The sequence below is a fragment of the Cololabis saira genome, chromosome 16 (assembly GCF_033807715.1).
Source record: "Cololabis saira isolate AMF1-May2022 chromosome 16, fColSai1.1, whole genome shotgun sequence".
Taxonomy (NCBI): Eukaryota; Metazoa; Chordata; class Actinopteri; order Beloniformes; family Belonidae; genus Cololabis; species Cololabis saira.
In genome coordinates, this window is record NC_084602.1 from 17,815,619 (window position 1) to 17,837,685 (window position 22,067).

The 22,067-nt window shown below is 44.4% G+C and overlaps 1 protein-coding gene across 1 annotated transcript in view; it reads left to right on the plus strand.

Annotated features, from left to right (window-relative positions):
* The first annotated feature begins 269 nt into the window (after positions 1–269).
* The window catches only part of ehd4 (EH-domain containing 4), a 40,648-nt gene continuing 18,850 nt past the window's right edge, over positions 270–22,067 (plus strand). Inside the window, exons 1-3 of the mRNA XM_061743210.1 lie at positions 270–655; positions 12,364–12,540; positions 19,116–19,213. Coding sequence (XP_061599194.1) covers positions 426–655; positions 12,364–12,540; positions 19,116–19,213 — 505 coding nt within the window. The 5' untranslated portion in view covers positions 270–425. The remainder of the gene's footprint in view (positions 656–12,363; positions 12,541–19,115; positions 19,214–22,067) is intronic.

A 22,067-nucleotide genomic window follows, 5' to 3' on the forward strand; every position in this document is an offset into this window, starting at 1 on the left:
GGCTCTGTGACGTCTAGAACTGCGGTTCAGATCTGCTGCTCAGATCTGCTGCCTCCGGGTCTGCAGCCATACCCTTCTCACCCTAGGGGCCACGCAGGAGCAGATCTCCACACATCTGTCAGTCAGAAAGTTAAATAACCTTAAAAAAAAGGAGAAAAAAGGTCTGTCAGAAACATGATCCCGCACTTCCACACGCACACCTCCCAGACAGCCCAGGTCCGCCGGGGGGCCGCGGGGGCCGCGGGGGCAGGGCGGGGCCTGCAGGTGCCCACCTCAGCGAGCAAACACCCGCACAGGAGCAGCAGTGTGTCCGCGGCGCTCCGCAGCACCAGAACACGCCTCCATCCCTCCCTCCGACCCAGCCAGCGTCCACGGAGTGTGGAAACACCGAAACAGGGAAGTCGGAGCGGCGGGGATCAGCAGAAATGTTCAGCTGGGTGAAGCAGGAGCAGGGAGGACGCAACAAGGAGGGAGAGATGTACCAGACGGTGACGGAGGGCCTGCAGTCGCTCTACAGCAGGAAGCTGCTGCCGCTGGAGGAGACCTACCTCTTCCATGACTTCCACTCCCCGGCCCTGGAGCCGGCCGACTTCCAGAGCAAGCCCATGGTGCTGCTGGTGGGCCAGTACTCCACCGGGAAGACCACCTTCATCAGGTAGGTCGGGGTGGGGACGCAGAGCCTACGGCGTAGGGTACGGCGTACGGTCTGCGTTGGTGTAACGCAGAACCAAAAATCAGCCTTTAGACGCGCATCGCTCCCAGATCAGGGAAAACATGGCATTTCTTTTCATCCCATGGGTAGAAAGTCTGAAATGTGGAAAGCTTTTCTACTTTATGTGACGCATTTGGAAACGATTTCCAGGAAGATTTTTAACTGTGAATCTGTCAAAGGAGGCTTCACTGAACTTTAGTAGCCTAAGATCTCTTTTTGTCTGAATGACATCATTGGGACCTTTTCCATATGATCTCTGACCTTGTGACGATCATGTCTGGACCTCTCACTGGAGAATATGTGCTGACAGAGCTTAAAGGGGACATACCATGAAAATGAATATATGTTCTGTACCTCAAAGCATATATTTTGGTGTCTGGAGCGACTATTAAATCAAAACCCCAGGATCCCCAAATCGGAACCCAGGAAGACTAGAGGCACATTTGTGTGCTTCTAATGGGGATCCTTAAAAAAACTAAACTAAACTAAAACGGTGATGAAACTCCCCCCTCGGACTTTGGTGTGGCCAGTCTGAGCCCGTAGGTCCACCAGTGGTTCAGATTTTAATGGTAGTGTGACATCACAGACCCAGCCTCCCCAGATCATGTCTCTTTTCATCTGAAATGGGTAACTGAAAGCTGTGACATCAGTTTCAAATCGTGCAAACTCCTCAGAAGAGGGCTGGGTTAGATCAAGAGTCTGACTCCACCCCCTAACAACAGTTGCTATGGAAGGAAACAGTCATCCCCTTCTGTGTGTAAACCTGTGCAAGCAGAACTGGATAAACGCTTGCTGCATTCTAACCTATGCTAATTAAAATTACTTTTAAAGTCTTTGTAATCAAATCAGACCAAACATTCTTATTGCAAATGTCATTACAAAAATGGGTGCTGGCAGAGCTGAATGGAGAATTAGCAGAGGTCTAGTCAGACCTGCGACCGCTCGGCCTGCTGGTCCACTTCCGCCAGCAGCTGGCTGAGTGACCGTGAATCTCCACTAGCTCTCGTTTCAGACTTTGCTGGTTAGTGTTAGTCAGCTTAGAACAGTCCTCAAATGATCTGAAGCAACTTAAATGGAGAATCCAGCTGCTAAATCTGGTAGAAACCGATGAGTCCAGCTGATATCCTCGGGTTAGTCCTGGCTAGCAAGCTTCCAAAGCTAGCAGAGATAGCTCCTTTGCAAGCCTTTTGTCCCAAAACTTTCCAGGCAACCAAAACTAGTCAGCACCAGACTGTAAACAGGTTTATTTCTGCTGTAAAGTTGGACGTTTTAGCATGAAGGTCAATGGAGGTTAACTCACTGTTGTATCCGATCCCTAGTGGCCAGTGGAGGCACTGCAGGGGTAGATCCACTCCCCTAGTGGTCAGGAGAGGAGCTGCAGTTATAGATCTAGTTATCTGGACCCTAGGGGTCAGTGGAGGAACTGCACTTTTCTGTAACTCAGGCGGGTCTTAAGCAGGAGGTTCCCTCTGTAAAATCAGACAGATAGTATCAACACATCATAAATTTCACAGAGCAATCCATGTTTGGTTTCCGAGCCGAGCTTAAGAACAGCCCTCGTTCCACGAGTCGCATCGTCTTCCTGCCGAGTCCAGAGGAGAGAACCGACACAAAACCACAAAAGGAGTATTAGCCAACCACATTATTTCAGTTTTCATATATTTACTGACAGTAAAAGTTCAGCAGTGACTAAAGTCACTTTCACATCACGTCGTCATGTAATAAATCAGCTGACAGCTGTCATACATTATCATGCTGGTGTAGTCATGAACTCATGTGGGCTAAATGCTGCATGGCAGATGTTCCGGCCTCAACGTTGGTGTCATATGGTCAACATTCATTATCTCCGTCGTTGCTATGATTCCGTGTCAGCAGCCTCCCGACTGGAGGTGAAATAACCATTCATGACGTGCACTGACACTTTATGGTCTAAGTGTGTGTTTGCACAGCTGGATGTACCTGGTTATAACCTTTTTAGCTTCACTGCACACCTTTAATATGGCTCTGATGCACTGTTGTGTAGGGAAGATCCCAGATTAGTGTTGCCTCTCATTATATTAACAGTAAACCAATTACATGTAACTCTTTAACACGTGTGTTTCCATTAAAAACCCTTGAAGGAACTCTGCTCCTCCAGGTGAGGACTGAGTGAAACTTCAGGTCTGGTGTGGTGGGACTGAGGGTTTTCTGCTTCTCTGAAGCTCTGAAGCTGAGGCTCCTCCCTCTCCTCAGAGGTTCTGGCTCTAAACTGTCAGCATGAAGCAGAACAACACCTGCCATAACTGAATGACTACAAACCAGACTTTCAGAAACTCAGAGACAGATGATATTTGCTGAACCTTCTACTCCAATATACAAACCACAGTCCTGGAGTCTTATTAGACCCCAGTTTGGTTTCTGCACCGCGGAATGTGGGAAATGAAGAATCCTGACGTTTAAAGTTGACTCAACACCTCCCAAAACTCTGAATGATTAGATAAGCAACTTCTTAACTTATCTTACAAAGGCATACACAGAAAAAAGAAAAACGTATCTTTTGGATGTAGGATGGGACAGAACCGGCTCAAACCCATGACCGGTGTCTCCTGTCAGGACCAGAACTTTTACAAACATGAAACAGTTGACATTCACGTGGGGATCCTGAACATCCCATCTTTAAAGACTTCCCGGTCAGGATCCCACACTGAAACTACTTGTTTAGTAACCTTTGTTCTTTCTCCAAAACACGTTTAAAACGAGTCACCGTCAAACTTTCAATAAGGAAACACGTCTGCTAACATTATGTAACACTACACATCACGTTATCTTCTTGTTAACTGCCTTTAGTCTAAATTATGGCTAAAATGCCTCTGTTGTCTTTTGATTTTGATTTTCCATTACTAATGAAATGAGTGCTAGTTTCTGCTGGCATTGAATTAACAACATCAGAAGAAGAGAGAGCAGCTGCATCTGCAACTCTGAAAACTGGCCCTGACAGCTGTTTCAACAACAGGACACATCTACTAACATTATCCACAGCTTCGAAGCTGTGGCAGATTACTTCTGAATCCTCCATGTCCAGCAGAGATCTTCTTTCATTAGACCTCATTAAAACCAAAAGCAACCCACAATTACAGAAAAAGTGCAGTCCCTCCACTAAGGTCTGGATCCAGACCTGCAGTTCCTCTACTGACCACCAGGGTCAGGATCCAACAGTGAGTTCATCTCCACTGACCTCCATGTTAAAACGTCCAACTTTACAGCAGAAATAAACATATTTACAGTCTGGAATAAGAACAGATTTGGTCTCCACAGTTAGACTCCACGGCCATGACAACTGTACAGGGGAGAATGTTTATAAACCTCATCAGTTAATATTATATAAAGCCACAAATGTATGCATATAGAGGGGTGTGGTCTTCTGATTGACAGGTAGAATTGGTTGGTCAGACTGTGGCTCATGTCTGGCTAGTGGTGAATGGATGCATTGGATTGGATTGCGCTCCAGCAGTCCTCGTTTCAGATGTCACCACCAGGATATTTGTTAGTGGTTCACGACTAGGAGCTGAGAGCAGGTGGGCGTGTCCGGGTCAGCTGACAGACACGTTGGTGCTGCTCGTTCTTGGATTAACCCGTTGTGGTTGGACAGGGTCAACTCCTGACAAGACCATGTCATTGGTCTCATCATAAAGTGTGTGAGTCTACCGCTTAGTGTTTTTTTTATTTATTTATTTTTTCATGAACTAGTTACAACATCAGTGTGAGATAACTAATAGGTTTACGGGTCTGCAGTCGTTCCATGTCTGTGCTCCGCAGGAAGAAGTGAACCATGATGTTGGACTGAGTTCAGCGAGTTCCAGCTGCAGCTCAGCAGGCGACGCTCATGTCTGCTGAGGCGTGCGCGTGTGTGTGTGGGCGCGCATGCGGGTGAGCGTGTGCACTTCAGGACAAAAATTCCAATATTTTGGCATCAAACAAGACCAGCAGATCTGATCTACAATCAGCTGCCTCAAGCGTGTGTGTGTGTGTGTGTGTGTGTGTGTGTGCCTTTGTTTTACATAGACTCTTTTCTCCATTATAGGCCATATAAACCTCCCAGTTATATAAAATAGTCAATTTTCTCCTTCTGACGAGGGTTTCTTTTTTTTTTCTTTGCACGATCACCTGGCTAGAGTGGAGGTCCAGAGGAGCCCAGGGAAGCTCCAGAACCATGTGTCCTTCACTTGAGTAGGAATGGGAATCGAGAACTGGTTTTTGTTCAGAACCGGTTCCCACTGTTTCAATTCCTGTTTCCCAAAACAACGATTTTTGCAAACGATTCCATTTTCGATTCCAGTAGGCATGAAGGATGTCATCATGCACGTTGCTATGCAACGTACATAAGCCAGCAGTCAATAGTAAACATGGCGCCCAAGCGATACAAACACTCAAAAGAGTTTACATTTCAGTAAAAAAGACGACAACAGGGCAACTTGTAATACTTGCCAAGTACAAACATACAGAAATATTTGCAAACATAATACAATAACAATCAGTGAATGTCGCGTTTTCGATCTGCTCTGGACTGACATCAGTAATGGTAACTAATTAACTAACGAACGCTGCCCATCATATTAGTGCCATTTGCCTCATTGTTGTCCTTTTTTTCCAAAGGAAGTGGAATCCAAAATGGAATCGGAATTGTAAAAATCAATTCCCATCCCTACTCTCGAGTCTGGTAAAGGTTCTCCATAGGCTGGCGCTCATGTGCTTCCAGTCTACCGTGGTGTACCGTGGTGTACCGTGGTGTACCGTGGTGTACCGTGGTGTACCGTGGTGTACCGTGGTGTACCGTGGTGTACCGTGGTGTACCGTGGTGTACCGTGGTCTACGGCCAGGTCCCTCTCTGTTTTGGGGGGCTTTAGAGAACTCCATATGGGCAGGAGCGGACTCCGCCCATCTACAGTCAGTCCAAATGGGCCGAGCAAACAGTCATGTGTGTTGGTTGGAGCATGCCGTCTGTACCTCATGGTATGCAAAGAATAAAGTCTTGGACAAAATCAGGAGGTCCCAGATCGGTTTGGAATCCGAATCTAAGATGGCTGTTCTCCGTGTAAACAAGTGAGAGATCTGCTTTTATGCATTTTATTGATACCACTTGATGTGTCCTTGTCATTACACAAGAAATACTTGGATGCATAAAGCACCGAATGGTGAACCTTTATTTATTGTTAATGTTGTTTTTAAGTATAGCTCGGCTTCCAGTGCCAGCAGGTTGAGATGAAATAAAACACAAAATGTAGACTTTAAGAGGTCATACGTCTTGTAGTTTGCCAATGAGGCTGTCTGTCTACCTGGAGGGATTATTCATGTCCATTTTTGTTGGCAAAAGCTTGATGTGAACAGATAGTTTAGCAGCTTTAAGAAAGATTCCTCAGCCAGGAATCCAGCCTCTGGATCCAGGTTTGATAATGTTGTAAGATGGTTGATCCTGTCAAGAACCGTGCTTGGAATGGAGATCAATAAACTGAAAAAAGAAAAAAACCTAAGCAGAGGAGGGAAACATGGGCCGCTCGGTGGCTCATATACTGAGACTACAGTCCTCCTGCAGTGGTCGCAGGTTCGAATCCCGGCCTGCGCACCTTTGCTGCATGTCATCCCCATTCTCTCTTTACCCCTTTCCTGTCCGCATCTTGAATAAAGGGCCACTAGAGCCCAAAAAAATCTTTAAAAAAAAAGAAGAGGGAAACATGAATTTAGGTGGAGTTCAGTTTATTTTGCAGGTTTAATATAGGATATATTTGCTGCGTTAGGGGTTTGAGAGGACAAGACAGACATTATTCCAGGGATACCTGTTACGAGACAATAATGAGAACACAGAGCATCATGGGAGACCCCAGCAGTCTAGGCTGATATCAGCATAACTAAGTCTAAACAAAAAAGAACTAACAGAGAAGAACCCAGGTGAATCCGAACCAGGATCTGCTGCCAAGCACGGGAACAGTCGTGATGGAAGAAAACAAATCCTAGGTTGGAGGGGCTGGAGAAAGTAAAACCTGCCGGGAATCAGGAATAAGAAACAAAACTCAATGAATGAAGAGAAAACCACATTAACCAATAAAACAGGAAGTAAAACAGGACAGAAGTCAAATACAGAAATGATGATAATGAGACGCATGGCTAGCCTGGAGACAGAATAAACACAACACACAGATAAAAATAGTAGTCTCTGCTGTACGACAGTGACTTGTTGGTGTCTGAAGGCAGCATTCCTTTTCATTTTTTATTAGCTGAGAATACTTTTGTTGTGAGCGGGAGAGAACGACGCAATGGACCAAACGGGTGTAAGGAGGAGCCCTCTGGAGCTGCCAGGAATGTCCATATTTCTTCCTTTCGTGAACATCTTCTATGATCTGATAAACACTAGCAGCTGCAAACAAAAGGACATCTGTTTTTCTCGTGCAGGATTCTTATTTTTATTTTCATTTTTTTTTGCATGTGGACTTTGGAGATTTGCATGTGCAGCTGGATTTTCTCAGGGTGATGCAGCAGGGAGGCCCGTGAACTCATTTTAAATGTTGTTTTAGTGGCGTTTAATCGTCCCATGTGCAGTCGCTGCTCAGTGAACCCTCCCACAACAACCAGTCACAGTGGTCTGGTAGTAAAATGAATAACACAACAAAGCATATTTTCTTTGAAGTGAGAATGATTATGGTCTGTTAGGTCTTTATTCACAGCTCAGAAGTTAACACAGAGCTACTGTAAGTAGCTATTACAATGAGAGTTATCATTGGCTGTGGTAATCAAAAGACCACTCTAATTGTGTCTAAAGTTTTTTATGTAGTAATTGTACCTGTTGAGGTACATAAAATACCCCCGCATACAGTTTCTGGATCCCGATCCTAGTGGTCGGTAGAGGAACCGCAGCTCAGGATCCAGGCCCTGGTGGTCATTGGATGAACTCCAGGTCTGCATCCGGACCCTAGTGTGTTTTGTTTAAAGGGGACATATTATGGCATTTAATGTATATTTTAAACAGGCCTTGAATGTCTTAAAAACAATCTAAAGCTTGTTTTTTCTACATAAATCAGAAATTCAGTCTCTGGGCCATGTTTTTATTTTTTCCGCTTCTAAAGCCTTTTTCTGTGCTTCATTTTCAGGGCGGGGGGGGCTATGATAATGAGGCTCTGCGCTGATTGGCTGCTTGAATGACGTGTAGCAGGGGAGGAGACAAAGCGTCGCTCCGGGGAGAATAGCAGCGGCTGCGTAGCAAAGCGTGTCCACGGTTCTGCGTTAAATCGACACGTACCCTACGCCGTAGGCTCTGCGTTGGTGTAACGTGGAACCATAAATCAGCCTTTTGTCACCTCGTCTTCAAACGGGAAGATTGAATTTAATTCTAAACAGGTACACCACGGTTATTTACTCCAATTCCTCATCATTTCACTTCTTATGTTACAAGACAAATGAATCATGTTAACTGTAAAGAAATCACAACACTGAATTTTCACAAATGGCAACTTTATTGTTAAAATATATAAATAAAATGTATGCACTATTGCTGGCTCAAGGAAGGACTGCGCGTCTTCTGAAGGTGTCTGAACAGCTCCAGGTGCTTGAAAGATCTGAAACCACTGAAGAAAAATGTATTACGGTACTAATAGAGCCCCGAGCCCGGACCCTCCGGGTTCGGAGCTCCGGGTTCGGAGCTCCGAACCCGGAGCTCCTCGACGGTCCGGTCCGTGAGCTGCTCCGGAGCTAAGCTAAATACTTAGCCCATGCAAAGATCATACAAATATAAATAACATAAAAAAAAAAGGAACTTACCGCTGACTCGTGTGCAGTTGCCGGGTCCGTGCTGTGGGAACTGATTCTTTTATGAGGGTAATGCGTATGATTTGGTTTGCATTTCTACTCTCCCTCGCTGTTCAAACAGCCACCGCTTCTAAACAATGGAGGAGCTCGAGCCGGCGGAGAGAGCTGGTTGTGGGCGTGGTTTCAGCAGCGGAGGCCGAACCTCTGCGCCTCTGGTGACGTCACCCTAGGCGCAGATTCTAATCGGCTCAAAAAAAATCACGTAACACTGGGGGATTCTGTCGGGGGGGGTCACAGACCTTGCAGAAATTCATGGGATTTCGTCTCCCCTGTGCTGGCAGGGTGAGGGGAGACCACTTTATATATGTTAAAACAAGAAAAAACGTGTTTTTCATAGTATGTCCCCTTTAAATTTTAAATCATGCTTTTTATTTATGTCTTAATGTCTTGGTAAAGCACTTTGAACAACCTTGTTGTTTAATTGTGCTGTAGAAATAAACTGGCCTTGCCTTGCCTAGTGGTCAGTAGAGGAACTGGATCCAACCTTTGCCACTTCCAGGGTGGTGTCAGTTTAATAATTGTGATGTAGCTCTTTGGATCCTTTGTTTGCAATACCGGTAGTTCTTATTCTGGGAGGTTGGAGGACGTTGGGGGCTGAGAGGGTTTTAGATGTGCAACAATTTATCGAGATGTCTGTGCTACCTTTTCCAACCCTGATGAGTATATATATCTTAAGTAACTACAAGAAAGGTGTACTTAATTTTAAAAAAGCCACTTACCTGTGCATTGTGCATAAACTTGCATGACTCGCCTAATGCGTCAACATGACAAGTTTCAAACTGTAGCCGGAGGGAAAAATCCTTGTGCGTCTCAGGCTCACATAAAACTTGAGGACATGAAACCGGCTCAGCAGCTCCAGACGGAGTGAACAACCACCCAGCGGTAGTTTTCCACCCAACGCTGTTGTTGCTTCTTTGATGTTCATGCCATCCTGAGAGGAAGGAAGTGAAAGGACAGAAAGTCAGCAGCTTTCTTCGTTCTTTTCCTTCCTCTCACACTGTTATTTCACAAGGAAAAGTGTGTGAGACGTTGATGAGGTCAGTGGTGGGGAGGGGGAAGAAGACATGTTCTTTAAAGTGTGTCAAACTGACACAGAGCCTCAGGTATACTGTTCGTTTGGCTTCATCCGTGATATATGGAAAAAATACAGAAAAAATTTAAAAGGAAAAGAAATATGTATCTATGTATCTGTATATGTAATATATATATATGTATATATATGTTCAGTCTCTGTATGATTTGGTTCGCATTGGCGGCAGTAAGTCAGATTTGTTGGGAACCACAGGATTTCATCTCTGCTTTTTGCAGATGATGTTGTCCTGTTGGGTTCATCAAACCGGGACCTTCAGCATGTGCTGGGGAGGTTTTCAGCCAAGTGCAACGAGGCTGGGATGAGAATCAGCACCTCCAAAACCGAGGCCATGGTTCTCGACCGGAAAAGGTTGGCGTGCCTTCTCCGGGTGGGTGGAGAAGTCCTGCCTCAAATGCAGGAGTTTAAGTATCTCTTGTTCACGAGCGAGGGAATGGTGAAGCGTGAGATTGACAGATGGATCGGTGCAGCGTCCGCAGTTATGCAGTCGGTGTACTGGACCGTCGTGGTTAAGAAGGAGCTGAGTCGAAAGGCAAAGCTCTTGATTTACTATCAGTTCCCACCCTCACCTATGGTCATGAACTTTGGGTAGTGACCGAAAGGATACGTTTGCGGATACATGCGGCCGCGAAGAGTTTCCTCCGCAGGGTGGCTGGACGCTCCCTTAGAGATAGGGTGAGGAGTTCGGTCACCCGGGAGGAGCTCGGAGTCGAGCCGCTGCTCCTTCACATTGAGAGGAGTCAGCTGAGGTGGCTTGGGCATCTGTATCGGATGCCTCCTGGACACCTCCCTGGTGAGGTGTTCCAGGCATGTCCCACCGGGAGGAGACCCCGGGGAAGACCCAGGACAAGCTGGAGAGATTATGTCTCTCGGCTGGCTATCCATGGTTATCAGTGCCTTGGTGTCTTCTTGTTTAGACTGTGTTACAGTTTTTTTTTCTTGTCTGAACAAAAAAGTCCCATCTGCAGCAGGTTCAAAACTGCTGCGAGGTTGTTGTCCGACACCAACAGAAGGGCTCATATTACTCCGATTCTCAAAGCCCTCCATTGTCTCTCAGTCACATTTCGGATCAATTTTAAAATCTTGTTGCTGACCTTCAGAGCCTTGCATGGTCAGGCTCCCTCCTACATCTTGGCTTGTTGTGTCCCTACACCCCCTCTCGGAGGCTGAGGTCACTGGACCAGAACCTCCTGATGGTCCCTCGTACCCGTTTCAGGACCCGAGGAGACTGCTCTTTCCAGGCTGTTGCTCCCAGGGTTCTGGGATGAGTTTCCCCTCTCCCTACGTTCCTTGGACTCTGCTGATGCTTTTAAAAGTAATCTCTAAACCCACTTGTTCCTCCAAGCATTTTAACTACGGCAGAATAGGGGTTGTTTTATGACGATGAAGTTATTTTAATTATTAATCTTATTTCTTCTCTGTGAATGTAATTTTCGGAATAATTTATTCTTATTGTATTTGTATTTTATTGCTCTTGTGTGAAGCACTTTGTGACATCTGTCTGCGAAAGTGTTATATAAATAAACCTTTTACTAACTTACTTTTAACCGGTCTGCAACACATCATTACTTCTCCAAGTAACACATCAGGGCTTGTTTATGTGGATGTTGACAAGACCAACCACAGCTCACCTTTCTAAGGATCTTTACCAACTGTAACATCTAACCTATAGGCTTTGAAACAAGAAACTCTGAAAGAGGGATGTACTTGGTCAGTTTATTTATATGTTTATTGTTTTGCACCGCAGGTCTGCATGACAGTGATGAAGGAGTGCGATTATCTTTTCGTGTTTTCTGACCCACCTCTAACCTCGGCCTCCAGGATACAGTGCTGGATACCTTCCTGTTTTTCTTTTGTTCTGACTTGTACCTCTGGGAGGAAGTCGTGGTTATTGGATACAACTCTGCGAGCGTGTAGGACAGATATTCTGGAATCACTTTTATCTGGAGATCAAACTCTAGAGTTTGTTGCTGTGGTTCCTCCATCTTTCCCTTTGATTTTATAAATACTGTGGTTTGTCACCTGATGAATCCTTTTAATATTTTATGAGGCCACTCACAGAACATTCATCCACATCTGCATCACCCATGCACACCACAACCTTGCATAATCAGCATTCCACCGTAACATAACACCATATTACCGACATTACTCTAATTCTATATTGCTAACTCACTCCAACAACTCGCATCCCACCGCTTATCCATCTGCCGACTCAAAACTGGAACTTTCTTTAATTTCTCTGAGCATTTAATGATATGATATTGGGGTGAATATGCCGAGACATCCACTTCTGGGAAGATGAAAGTTTTCCACTGGTAAATAATCATTCTCGCTACAGTAAATGGATCTCCAGCTTGTGTGGAAATGGTTTTATAACTTTATCCAGGTTGATGTGCAGGAATAATTCCTTTTCTAAGACCATTGGCTGTTTGTTTTTTTATGTAATGTATCATGGTTTCATGTGTGGTTGTTCATGCAAAGATGAATTTACCTCATTTTAAGACCTGGACTAGGTTACTTTTCATGTCCTTGTACATAAAACTTTATAGAAGGGGAAAAAGGATATTATTTCTGGTCCACATGGCAGTTATTGTGATGTGGTGTATGACCAGTATGGGTTTCAGGACAACGCAGCCTGTGATGTGGTTGTTTCAGTGAAAATAGGTTTGAGTCGAAATGTAATGTGACATGGTGAGGGAACTAAGTCTGTCCATGTTTACCTCAGGTACCTGTTGGAGCAGGATTTTCCTGGGATGCGCATCGGTCCAGAGCCGACCACTGATGGCTTCATCGCGGTGATGCACGGTGAAAACGAGGGGGTTGTCCCTGGCAACGCCCTGGTGGTGGACCCCAAGAAACCCTTCAGGAAACTCAACGCATTTGGAAACTCCTTCCTGAACAGGTAAAAGCACACAGCGTCTAAGGCTGGTTTCTCAGCTGCTTTACAGCTGCAGAAGATGGCCAAAGAGGGGTGAACAAAACATCTTTAGAGCTCCACCCAACCCTCAAAACCAATGAACCTTTAAGCTGATTGAGATAATTCTGTTTAGTTGCAGCCTCTGCCATGTTTGATTAATTTCTGCTGTTGTAATACTATTTCTTCAGTATCACACTCACTCCAGTGTGATGGCTGTGGGTGATACTTCTACTTACCCAGGAACCAGAGCTCCATATGTGGATAATCCAGGTGCCATGAAGTAAAAATCCTGTCCAGCAGTTGTTCCAACCAATCACCCCACAATCAGCCCTGTGGGGGCTAAAAGCTTGAAATTTACAGGTGTATGAACTGGTGACTGCTGGGAAATGGATGATTTTTGCTGATCGATTGGTAATTGGGTGATAACTACTGATGGTTCCGTGGTTTGATGGTAATATGTAGAAGAGTTTCCCATCCATGAACGCATCGGGGTGTCACCATTACCGGATGTTCATCACTGTGAGCGCAGAATACCCCAATAATCAGTTTGTAGAACCGGTAAGGTGAAAATATGTCTTGAAGGAATAGCAACAAAAATGTTTGGAGTAATAAAACTGGACATAGTTCAACACAATTTAGTTCGTTATAATGCCAGATCTGATTCTTGAGATTCATAATTAGAAATAAAACAATTTTTTCCCTGCAAAATGCCCTTTTAAAACATAGGTAGTTAGGCTGCAGATGTTCAGCTAAGTGATGAGGTGCAACGCTTTCAGCTCCAGACAGAGCTGCTCATCCAGTCCTCTTCAGTCTACTTCTACTTCACAACAGTTCTTTCAAGCCACTTGAAACATAAAGCACTCAAGCTTTTCAAAGTTTATAAAGTTAAAGGACAATGGTTTCAACATGTTGCCAACTCCATATTACCCACATAATGCTTGTGCCACCTAGCTCAGTCCAACAACTCAGGCGCCACCGTTTCTTGACCTGCTGACTCAAAACAGGAAGTTGCTTCCTGTGCTGGCCTGGATTCAGTTTGTAATATTTATGTGGTATTGAACGGCACACAGATGTAAACACTCACAGATAACAAAAGCTTTATTTTTTGAAAAATGATTTCCAGTACGTAAATGGGAACGTCTTCTCTTACAACAGCAGAACTCTGCTGAGCTTGTCTAAGGTTGTGAACCTGAGAAGCTAAAAACAAAGCTAGTAGAGCACACGACCTCCAGCCTTGGCTATATTTAATTGTTTATGTGGATGTATGTGGTTAATTATAGTTCTTAAATGACACATATTGTGCTTTTCCCAACTTTCAAAAGATCAGAATCATCTTAAATCGTAATATAACCCGTTTTCAGGTTGTCCCGTTGTTATTTTAAGAGGTGCATGACTGATTAAGCAATAAATAATAGTTTTGAAAAGTTGCTCTTGTAAAAATGCCTCTCTGCTTCTGCAGTCACTAGTTGCATCTGGAGGTTGGGGATCTAAACCCCAAACCAGCTCAAGCATTGTGTGGGGTCAGCCCGCCCCCCCCCCAGATTCATTTACAGTAGATCAGAGAGATTAAAAACACCAGAGTGAGCAGGGAGCAGCGTAACAATCAAAGGAAAATGACCATTGTGGTTCTGATCACTATGAACAGCATCAAAACTGGAGAATATGGGACCTTTTTAAAACCCAACGGGTAGGACAGACTGCTGAGACAGTAGAAATGAGAATCAGCTGGTGGTCTAAATCGGACTCGACCAAAACAATTGTGATCAGTGCGCCATTTAGTAAGAAGAGGTTTTCTGAATGTGAACCATGATGACGATAGAAGGCTGGCGATGAGTAAATGATATTTACACATACATTGTTTTGGGGCTGTTCAGTTATGTGGGCAACTAACACATAAGTCCCCAGACCAGGCCTCCTCCCAGTTGGACATGTCTGAAACACTATTGGAGCCTCTCATATCCTCCCATAATGTCTAAAATCATAGAATTGATTAGATGGTCTATCAACGAAATTGACCACATTTTCTTGATGCGAAGACAGGGCAGAAGGGAGCCCTCTTGCCTCGACGGGATGTTTGCTGCTGGATACACGGAGTCCTGGGTGAAGTGAAGGGTCATGTGTCTGTCCACACTGTCGGTCGAGGATGCTGAAGATGCCTACATAGTTGGATTTTTGATTCCTGCTTTTTGGAACTGGCGGTTACCTGACATATTGAAAAATTCGGAAAATGTCAACAGCTATTCTGGCCCTTTAAAGGCTGCCTAAGATGTGATAAGATGTGCGATCAACACCCAGACTGAATCACAAACTGGACGCGATTCTTGAACAGAATCTCAGGCTAGCTGCGGTTTCTGAACTCAATGGCAGGATGGAAAAGACCTTGGAGAAGTTGGAAGCTCGGCTTGGCGGAAAGTGACCACAAATTCAGCTCTTTGGAGTCGCCATGGAGATGAAACAGAGACTTTGAGGCAGATGGGAAAATAACTGGAGTCGGCCTGACCCAAATACAATTGTTGATACTTCAATTTTGCCTTGACAGATCTGGCCCTGGCAGGATGCTCTAGTCACAATCCCCCCCACCCCGAATGTTATGCTAACAACATGCTCTGTTCCCACCAGCCCTCCCCTCATGACACCTGTGGAACTGATCAGGACCAAACGAGACGGGCTGATAACATTCCATCACTATCAGGGTATATGAAAGAACTGAACTGAAAAGAGGACACAGACTGACCCGTACACACACACACACACACACACACACACACACACACACACACACACACACACACACACACACACACACACACACACACACACACACACACACACACACACACACACACACACACACGTTCACAACTATTAACACACCCCAGTTGAACCATTCTCCACATCCCTTACCCAGGAAACAAATTCTATTGTAAAATGACTAATACAGGAATGTCATCATCATCAAAGAGCTTGTTAACCATCTGAACCACCTCAGCTGTCTGTCTCCTCTGGTTGTGGAGGAGCAGGGACTCAACTCTCCTGGATGAGTAAACTTCCCCCATCTCTCAGGGAGAATCCAGCCACCCTGCAGAGGAAACTCATATCACCCGCTTGTATCCTCCTTCTGATTCTTTCAGCCACTACCCACAGTTCCATAGGTGAGGGTCGGGACATAGATCCGCTAGTAAATGGAGAGTCTTGCCTTTCAGCTCAACTCTCTGTTCACCACTACACACCAGAACAGAGTCAACATTACTGTATAGACACTAATCCATCTGCAGATCTGCTGCTCCACTCTTCTCTCGTGAACAAGACACTGATATACTTAAACACCTCCACCTGAGGCAGCACTTCACTCCTGACCTGGAGAGGACGTCCCACCCTTTTCTGACTGAGAACCCAGGTCTCACATGTGGAGAGATGAAGGTCCCTGCAGATGCTTTAGTTGTAGTAAAGTAACACCAGCACATCAGTTCTCCGTGGGCGCAGCCCTAAAGAATCATGGCAAAACAATGACTTAGAAAGGCCAGTTGTTCTATTTTCCTGCAGTGATAAAATATCAAAACAGTGATGAAAGTTTTCTGGCAAGTTATTGTTAGTCTGAAAGGTGACCTTGCTCTCTTTTTGTCATTTTAGCCTCTGTACATAGAAAGGTCCTGGCACCTCCTCCCTCTCCTGTCACTGCTTTCCTCAAAACATTTTCAACAGGGGAAGTGACTCCTGTGACCCCACGCGACATATAAACACACACTGAGAGGTGTCAGATTCCAGAAGAATCAGTTTGTACTGGGAGTTTAAATTTAGCCCAAAAACTAACCCGGATCCACACATTTCCTCAGTCCGCTGAGGAAGTGGAGGGACAGTCGCCTCACTGACTCTGTTATTATCTGTACCTGAAGCACTCCTGAATCTGGAAGTCCATCTTGTCCCAATGTGGCGTAGAAACCTTCCACAATAAGTTATTGTTTCCAGTGGGAAGTGTGTGTGCGTCACCACGTGTCAGCTCACTACCTTTTGTTTAGTCCTGCCGCCAATCCGAGATTCCGTTGCACCCAAACGATTTATTGTGGTCTGTCGACTGAGGGAGGTCTCACGATCCCCTCAGTGCAGCCTAGCAGAATTATTTTCTCTGTGCTTATGCAACAAAAATGATAGTTATCTGTAAAACTACACGGTGAAGACATGAAGTATAACACGATAAAGGGATGGCGTAAATACAAATTTGATCAAAGTTAAAGGGGACCTATTATGTCATCTAATACCTATTTTAAACAGGCCTTGAATGTCTTAAAAACAAGCTTTTGATTGTTTTTGCAAAATAAATTAGAAATTCAGCCTCTGAGGCATGTCTTAATCTTCCCATTCTCTAACCTCCTTATCTATGCGGGATTCTGAGTGGGCGGGGAGGCTATGATAATGAGGCACTGTGCTGATTGGCTGCCTGAATGACGCGATACACCGCTATGAAAAAATGGCGGAAGCTCCGGCCGGCGGAGTTAGTTGTGGGCGTGGTTTCACGCATCGGAGGCCAACCTCTGTAAATCGCATTTTGGTTAGGTAACAAAAATGTGCAGAATCTGAACGGCTCGTAGAAGCCACATCACACTGGATGGCTCATCCGGGCGGCTGTACAGACACTGCAGAATTTGGTTGCTTTCCTCCTTCTCTGAGTTGGCAGGCTGAGGGGAGACCACTTTATATATGTTAAAGCAAGAAAAAACATGTTTTTCATAATAGGTCCCCTTTAAGACCGGCAAGCCAGAAGAGCCACAAAAGGACAATATTTTGTATTGAGCGCTTATAAAAAGAAATAGTTAGATCTAAATAACACCAGTCTTGAAACAGTACTGGCTTTGGTTTTCTAGCCTGAGATGAAAAAATATTGATGTTTGTGTAAAATCATTCAAACTAATTTCAGTTTTCTTTATTTATATAACACTAATTCACAACAGAAGTATTATCTAGGGACTTTACACAGTCCAGATAAATACAGTCATTTCGTTTTGAAACAGGATAATGCCAATTCCTAAAGTTAAAATATTCTGGCTAAGGAAACTTGAATTCAATTCCCCATCCTGAGCACAAATGAGGTGACAGTGGAGAGAAAGAACTCCCATTTAGCCTCAAGAAACATCCATCAGAACCAGACTCCAACATAATGACTTTTGTCATATCAGCACTAAGAACAATTTTGAAGAAAGTAAGATTCAGAGAGAAAGTCAGCGTGAACCTCAGGTGGGCAATGACCCACAACAAAAAGAAATGGTTTTGGTGATTTCAACACTGAACAAGAGAAACTGAGGGTCAGACACTCGAGAGTTGTGACTAATTCTGGGCAAAGGGCTGATTGATAAAACGGAACGGTAGACGATTGACCCTAACCTCCTCCTGTGCTTCAAGGAGAGTGGAAATTCAAATAGCAAAAAGGCATTTCACTCCTTACACCAGTGCAGGGCCCACTAGAGCACACAGAAAATAGAGGATTTACGATGCCTGATGTAATTCAATTTAGTTCAATTTTATTAATTTAGCACCTATTATAACACAAGTTGTCTGTAGAATCTTTCCAGAGACCCAGAACATGACCCTCGAGCAATTATTATATAAATATAAATATAAACATAAAAAATGGCAAGTAAAAACTCCCTTAGTGGGAGAAAAACCTTAAGCCAAACAGTGGCAGGAAAAACTCCCCTTTTTGGAGGGAAGAAACCTTGAGGAGGACCTGGATCATAAGGGGGGACCCTGGAGGGGGGGGCTGCAGGTCAGGATGTTAGCAGATATCCAACAAACATCCATACAGGCAGGTGGAAGCAGCAGTGGGATGATCAGAGGGGGGACTGCAGGTCAGCATGCAGCTCCTGAAGCTCTGGCCTGCAAACATGTACAGAAGAGAAAAGGAGGGGAGGGGAGGGGGGCAAGAACAATGGAGAACAATGCTGCTGATGAAATACTTATAATTAATAACAAACCCAGATGGTTCTCAGCCACAGCCAGCATAAAATAACTCTCTTGCCATGCATGATGCACACTCTTATATGATGCACTCTCTCAGTCTCTTATGTATTTGCTTTTATATTTTATATTTGTATTGTATTGCACCAATCACCACAACAAATTCCTTGTGTGTGTTTAACAAATTTGGCAATAAACCTTTTTCTGGTTCTGATTCTGATCAATATGAATGGGGATCAATACTGAAGATCATGTGACCTTTAAACTTTTCTTTTTATTTGCGTAGCAGTCACACCGATGGGCTATAGAAACACAACTTTGTTTAAGTCTGTTTCTTGAAAACAAGATGAAGTGGCTGAAACTGCTACTGGAGCAGATTAAAACTTACACACTCAGTTCTTTTTTTTTTTTTTTCCTAATGAAGTCTAAAGAATAATTGAAATCCACATGTGCTGTGGTGTCCTGTTCTGAGATGAACAGAATTGTACTGAACAAACAGAAAAGCTTTAGGTTTATTATGTTTTCCAGCCGTGCCATCATCTTGATATCTTTTCACGTTGAAGTATGATGAATAAAGATGAATAAAATGTGGTTCATATTCGTGTGTTCAGGTTCATCTGCTCTCAGATGCCCAACCAGGTTCTTCAGAGCATCAGCATCATCGACACTCCTGGAATCCTCTCTGGAGAGAAGCAGCGGATAAGCAGAGGTAAAAACTCAGACCTTGCATTTTCTCTAAAGATTCTGGTCAGATGTCACCTTCACAAACAACATTTTTACTGATGACATGATCTAGTTCCCATCTTTTACGTCCTTCTTTGTCCCCCATCTGTTTCCTGTCATGAATCACTGCTGCATATCTGAAACCAGAGGCTTCATAAATGCAGATCTGAAACCAGAGACAGTTATTGTCAATATCAGCCAAAGTCAATACCCATCCTGACAAGGACAAACAATTGTAAATGTCATGTCAGTAATGTAGCGAATCTGTATGTAGTAATATGTTTAAACTCAGACAAAAAATTCTCCCGAGCAGTAATTTATGAGTCTGAATTTTGCCTGTAAGATAAATTATTTTAAACTGAAATTGAGTTTCATTTCACAAGAAATTGCGTTTCCGCTGCTACGAGTGAGTCAATTCTGCTGAAGCTGTTGCAAGATTTCCAGCTGAAAATGTTTACCAGTGTGGGGACATTTCTCACATTTTGAGTAAAAATAAGCCATTTAATACAGAGCTTTGCATCAAAAATTAAATACAAACCCATAACATCAGTTGAAAAACAAAGTAACACTTTGAGTAACTTTTTAAAACTTGGGACTGTTTCCCAAGGCTGTAATGACACATCTGTGACATGTTTTCGTCCAAGTACCACAGAGATGCAGTACATTGTCCAGGATGGATGAGGATGGATGGTTGGATTTGATCAGAATGGACATAACCTATATATAACCCTACCAAACCTAAAACAGCTAGTCTGTGGAAACTGAGGTAGAGTGGGCGTGTCCCAACCAGCTTTCATGCTTGGCTGTTCTGTCCATTATCTCATTACTGGATTAACTGGTTTGGTAGAGTCAGCTCTTGCTGAGATGGACTCCACCAGGGCTTCCCAGTAGGGCTTCAGCAGTTTTCATGAACCTACCAGGAGCATCACAGGTATTTCCAGGTCTAACAGAGTGGTGACTGGACTAACTTCAGGTTTAGAAGATCCTGGCGGGACATTGAGGTCACATGTAAATACATGGCTCTTTGTTGTATAGGTGACATAAATGACCTCCCCTCTGAATTAAAATCAACATGGTGCATATGTGTGATCATCTAGTGTACTCCAGTCCAGGGATTGAATGAACTTGCTCCTGCAGTTGAGCTTTGACCCAGTTTCCTTCAGCCCTAATATTTGATGGTGCTGCAGAGAGATGCCTCTCTTCGGTGTTGCTCCTTTGTTGAGTCAGCCTGGATGAATGACGGCATTGCTCGAATGTCTCTGCTGGGCGGGTGGAGGGAAGAATGGACTGAGGGAAATGCGGGATCTCTGTCCATCTGGAAGCTTTTAGAGCTTCTCAGCCCAGCTGAAACTCTTGAAAATGTGTGAAAGGCCAGCTGAGATCAGCATCACTGTCAGATGCTGAGAACTCTGTGAGCTCATCCCTGTTTCAGCAGTTGTCTTTGAACTCCATATGATGTTTGTGTGTCCTGCAGCTGTCCTGCATGGGACGTTCGTCTTTGTTCTGTTGAGCTGCTCTAGAGATTCGTGACAAGAATGTGCAGTGGTGAGGAAAAGATGTGAATCCTCTGGAACGAGCTGCTCTTCTGCATGTGTGTCTGTTATTGTGACTTAGATGAAGATCACATCACACTTTATGGCAATAAAGTGTGATGTGATCTTCATCTGAGTCACAATAACACACACACGATGTGTTTAAACTGAAAATGTAAACCTCCGTCTTTACTGAACACACCCATTAAATGCTTACATTCCTATGGGATAAAGTACGTGAACCTTTGGAGTAACCGGCCGGTTGAAGCTCCTTCAGCAGCAGCAACTTCAACACGAAGGATCTCTACATCAAAGCTGCTCAATGTTTGGGAGGAATTCGGGATCATTCCTCTTTCCAGAACTGTTTCAGAGCTTCAGACCACCGGACATGATCCTGGAGGAGATTTTGGTAACGTTGGGAATTCATTTTCTGCTCCATGATGGGAACGGATCCAGACCTTGAAGCAGAGAAGCAAGTTATTTGTATGACGTACTAGCAGATTAGCTGGATTGAAAAAATGTACTCGGCCCTCGCTACACAGTCCTAACCTGATGGCTGAAGCCGTTGCTCTGGCGTTCTGACCATACTAGGAAATTCTGTCCTATTTGACCGAGAGCTGATGTTGGGAAAAACCTCCCCAGAAAAGCTTTCTCAGCTGCATGAAGAACGTCCCTGTTGTGCCTCATGCGGTTCCGGTCATGTCCTGTTCACTCAGGTCTACTAACTAGCCTCTAGGAAGTAATCACGGAGGACGGCTGTAGTATCAGTCCCGCGTGAAAATGCAGACTTCATTCATCTGGTATGAATGCACAGCGCTAAACACAGCCACTGGGGGGGTGTCGTTTTGAAAAAGTGCAGGTCCCATGTTAACGGGGCTTTATATGAGACCTGGTCACCTATATGGTGTATATGGCCACCTTTAAAGACTGCTGCAGGTAATCTCGCTTCTGCAAGACGGACAGGATTCATGTTAAAACACGCTGGGCGGGGGTGGGGGTGGGGGTGGGGGTGGGGGTCGGGGTGCAGCAGCTGCAGTTTCATGAGCCCTGGTGCATGTGTGAACTAAAACACATGCGCAGCAGAAAACCCAGATCATGGTTGTGGGTGCAAACGCGGGCTTTTTGAAATCCTTTCTATTATATAGTAATGTTTTGTACACAAGTTTAGCAAAAGAAGCAATTGTTGAACCTGCAACAAACGCTGAAGGATAGATGTCAGATAAATATGTCATTGTTTTAATTTGGGTGGATTGCGATTGCGAGCTGTGTGCTGCATGGAGGCCGTGGTAGGCAGTGCCTGCAGCTCGT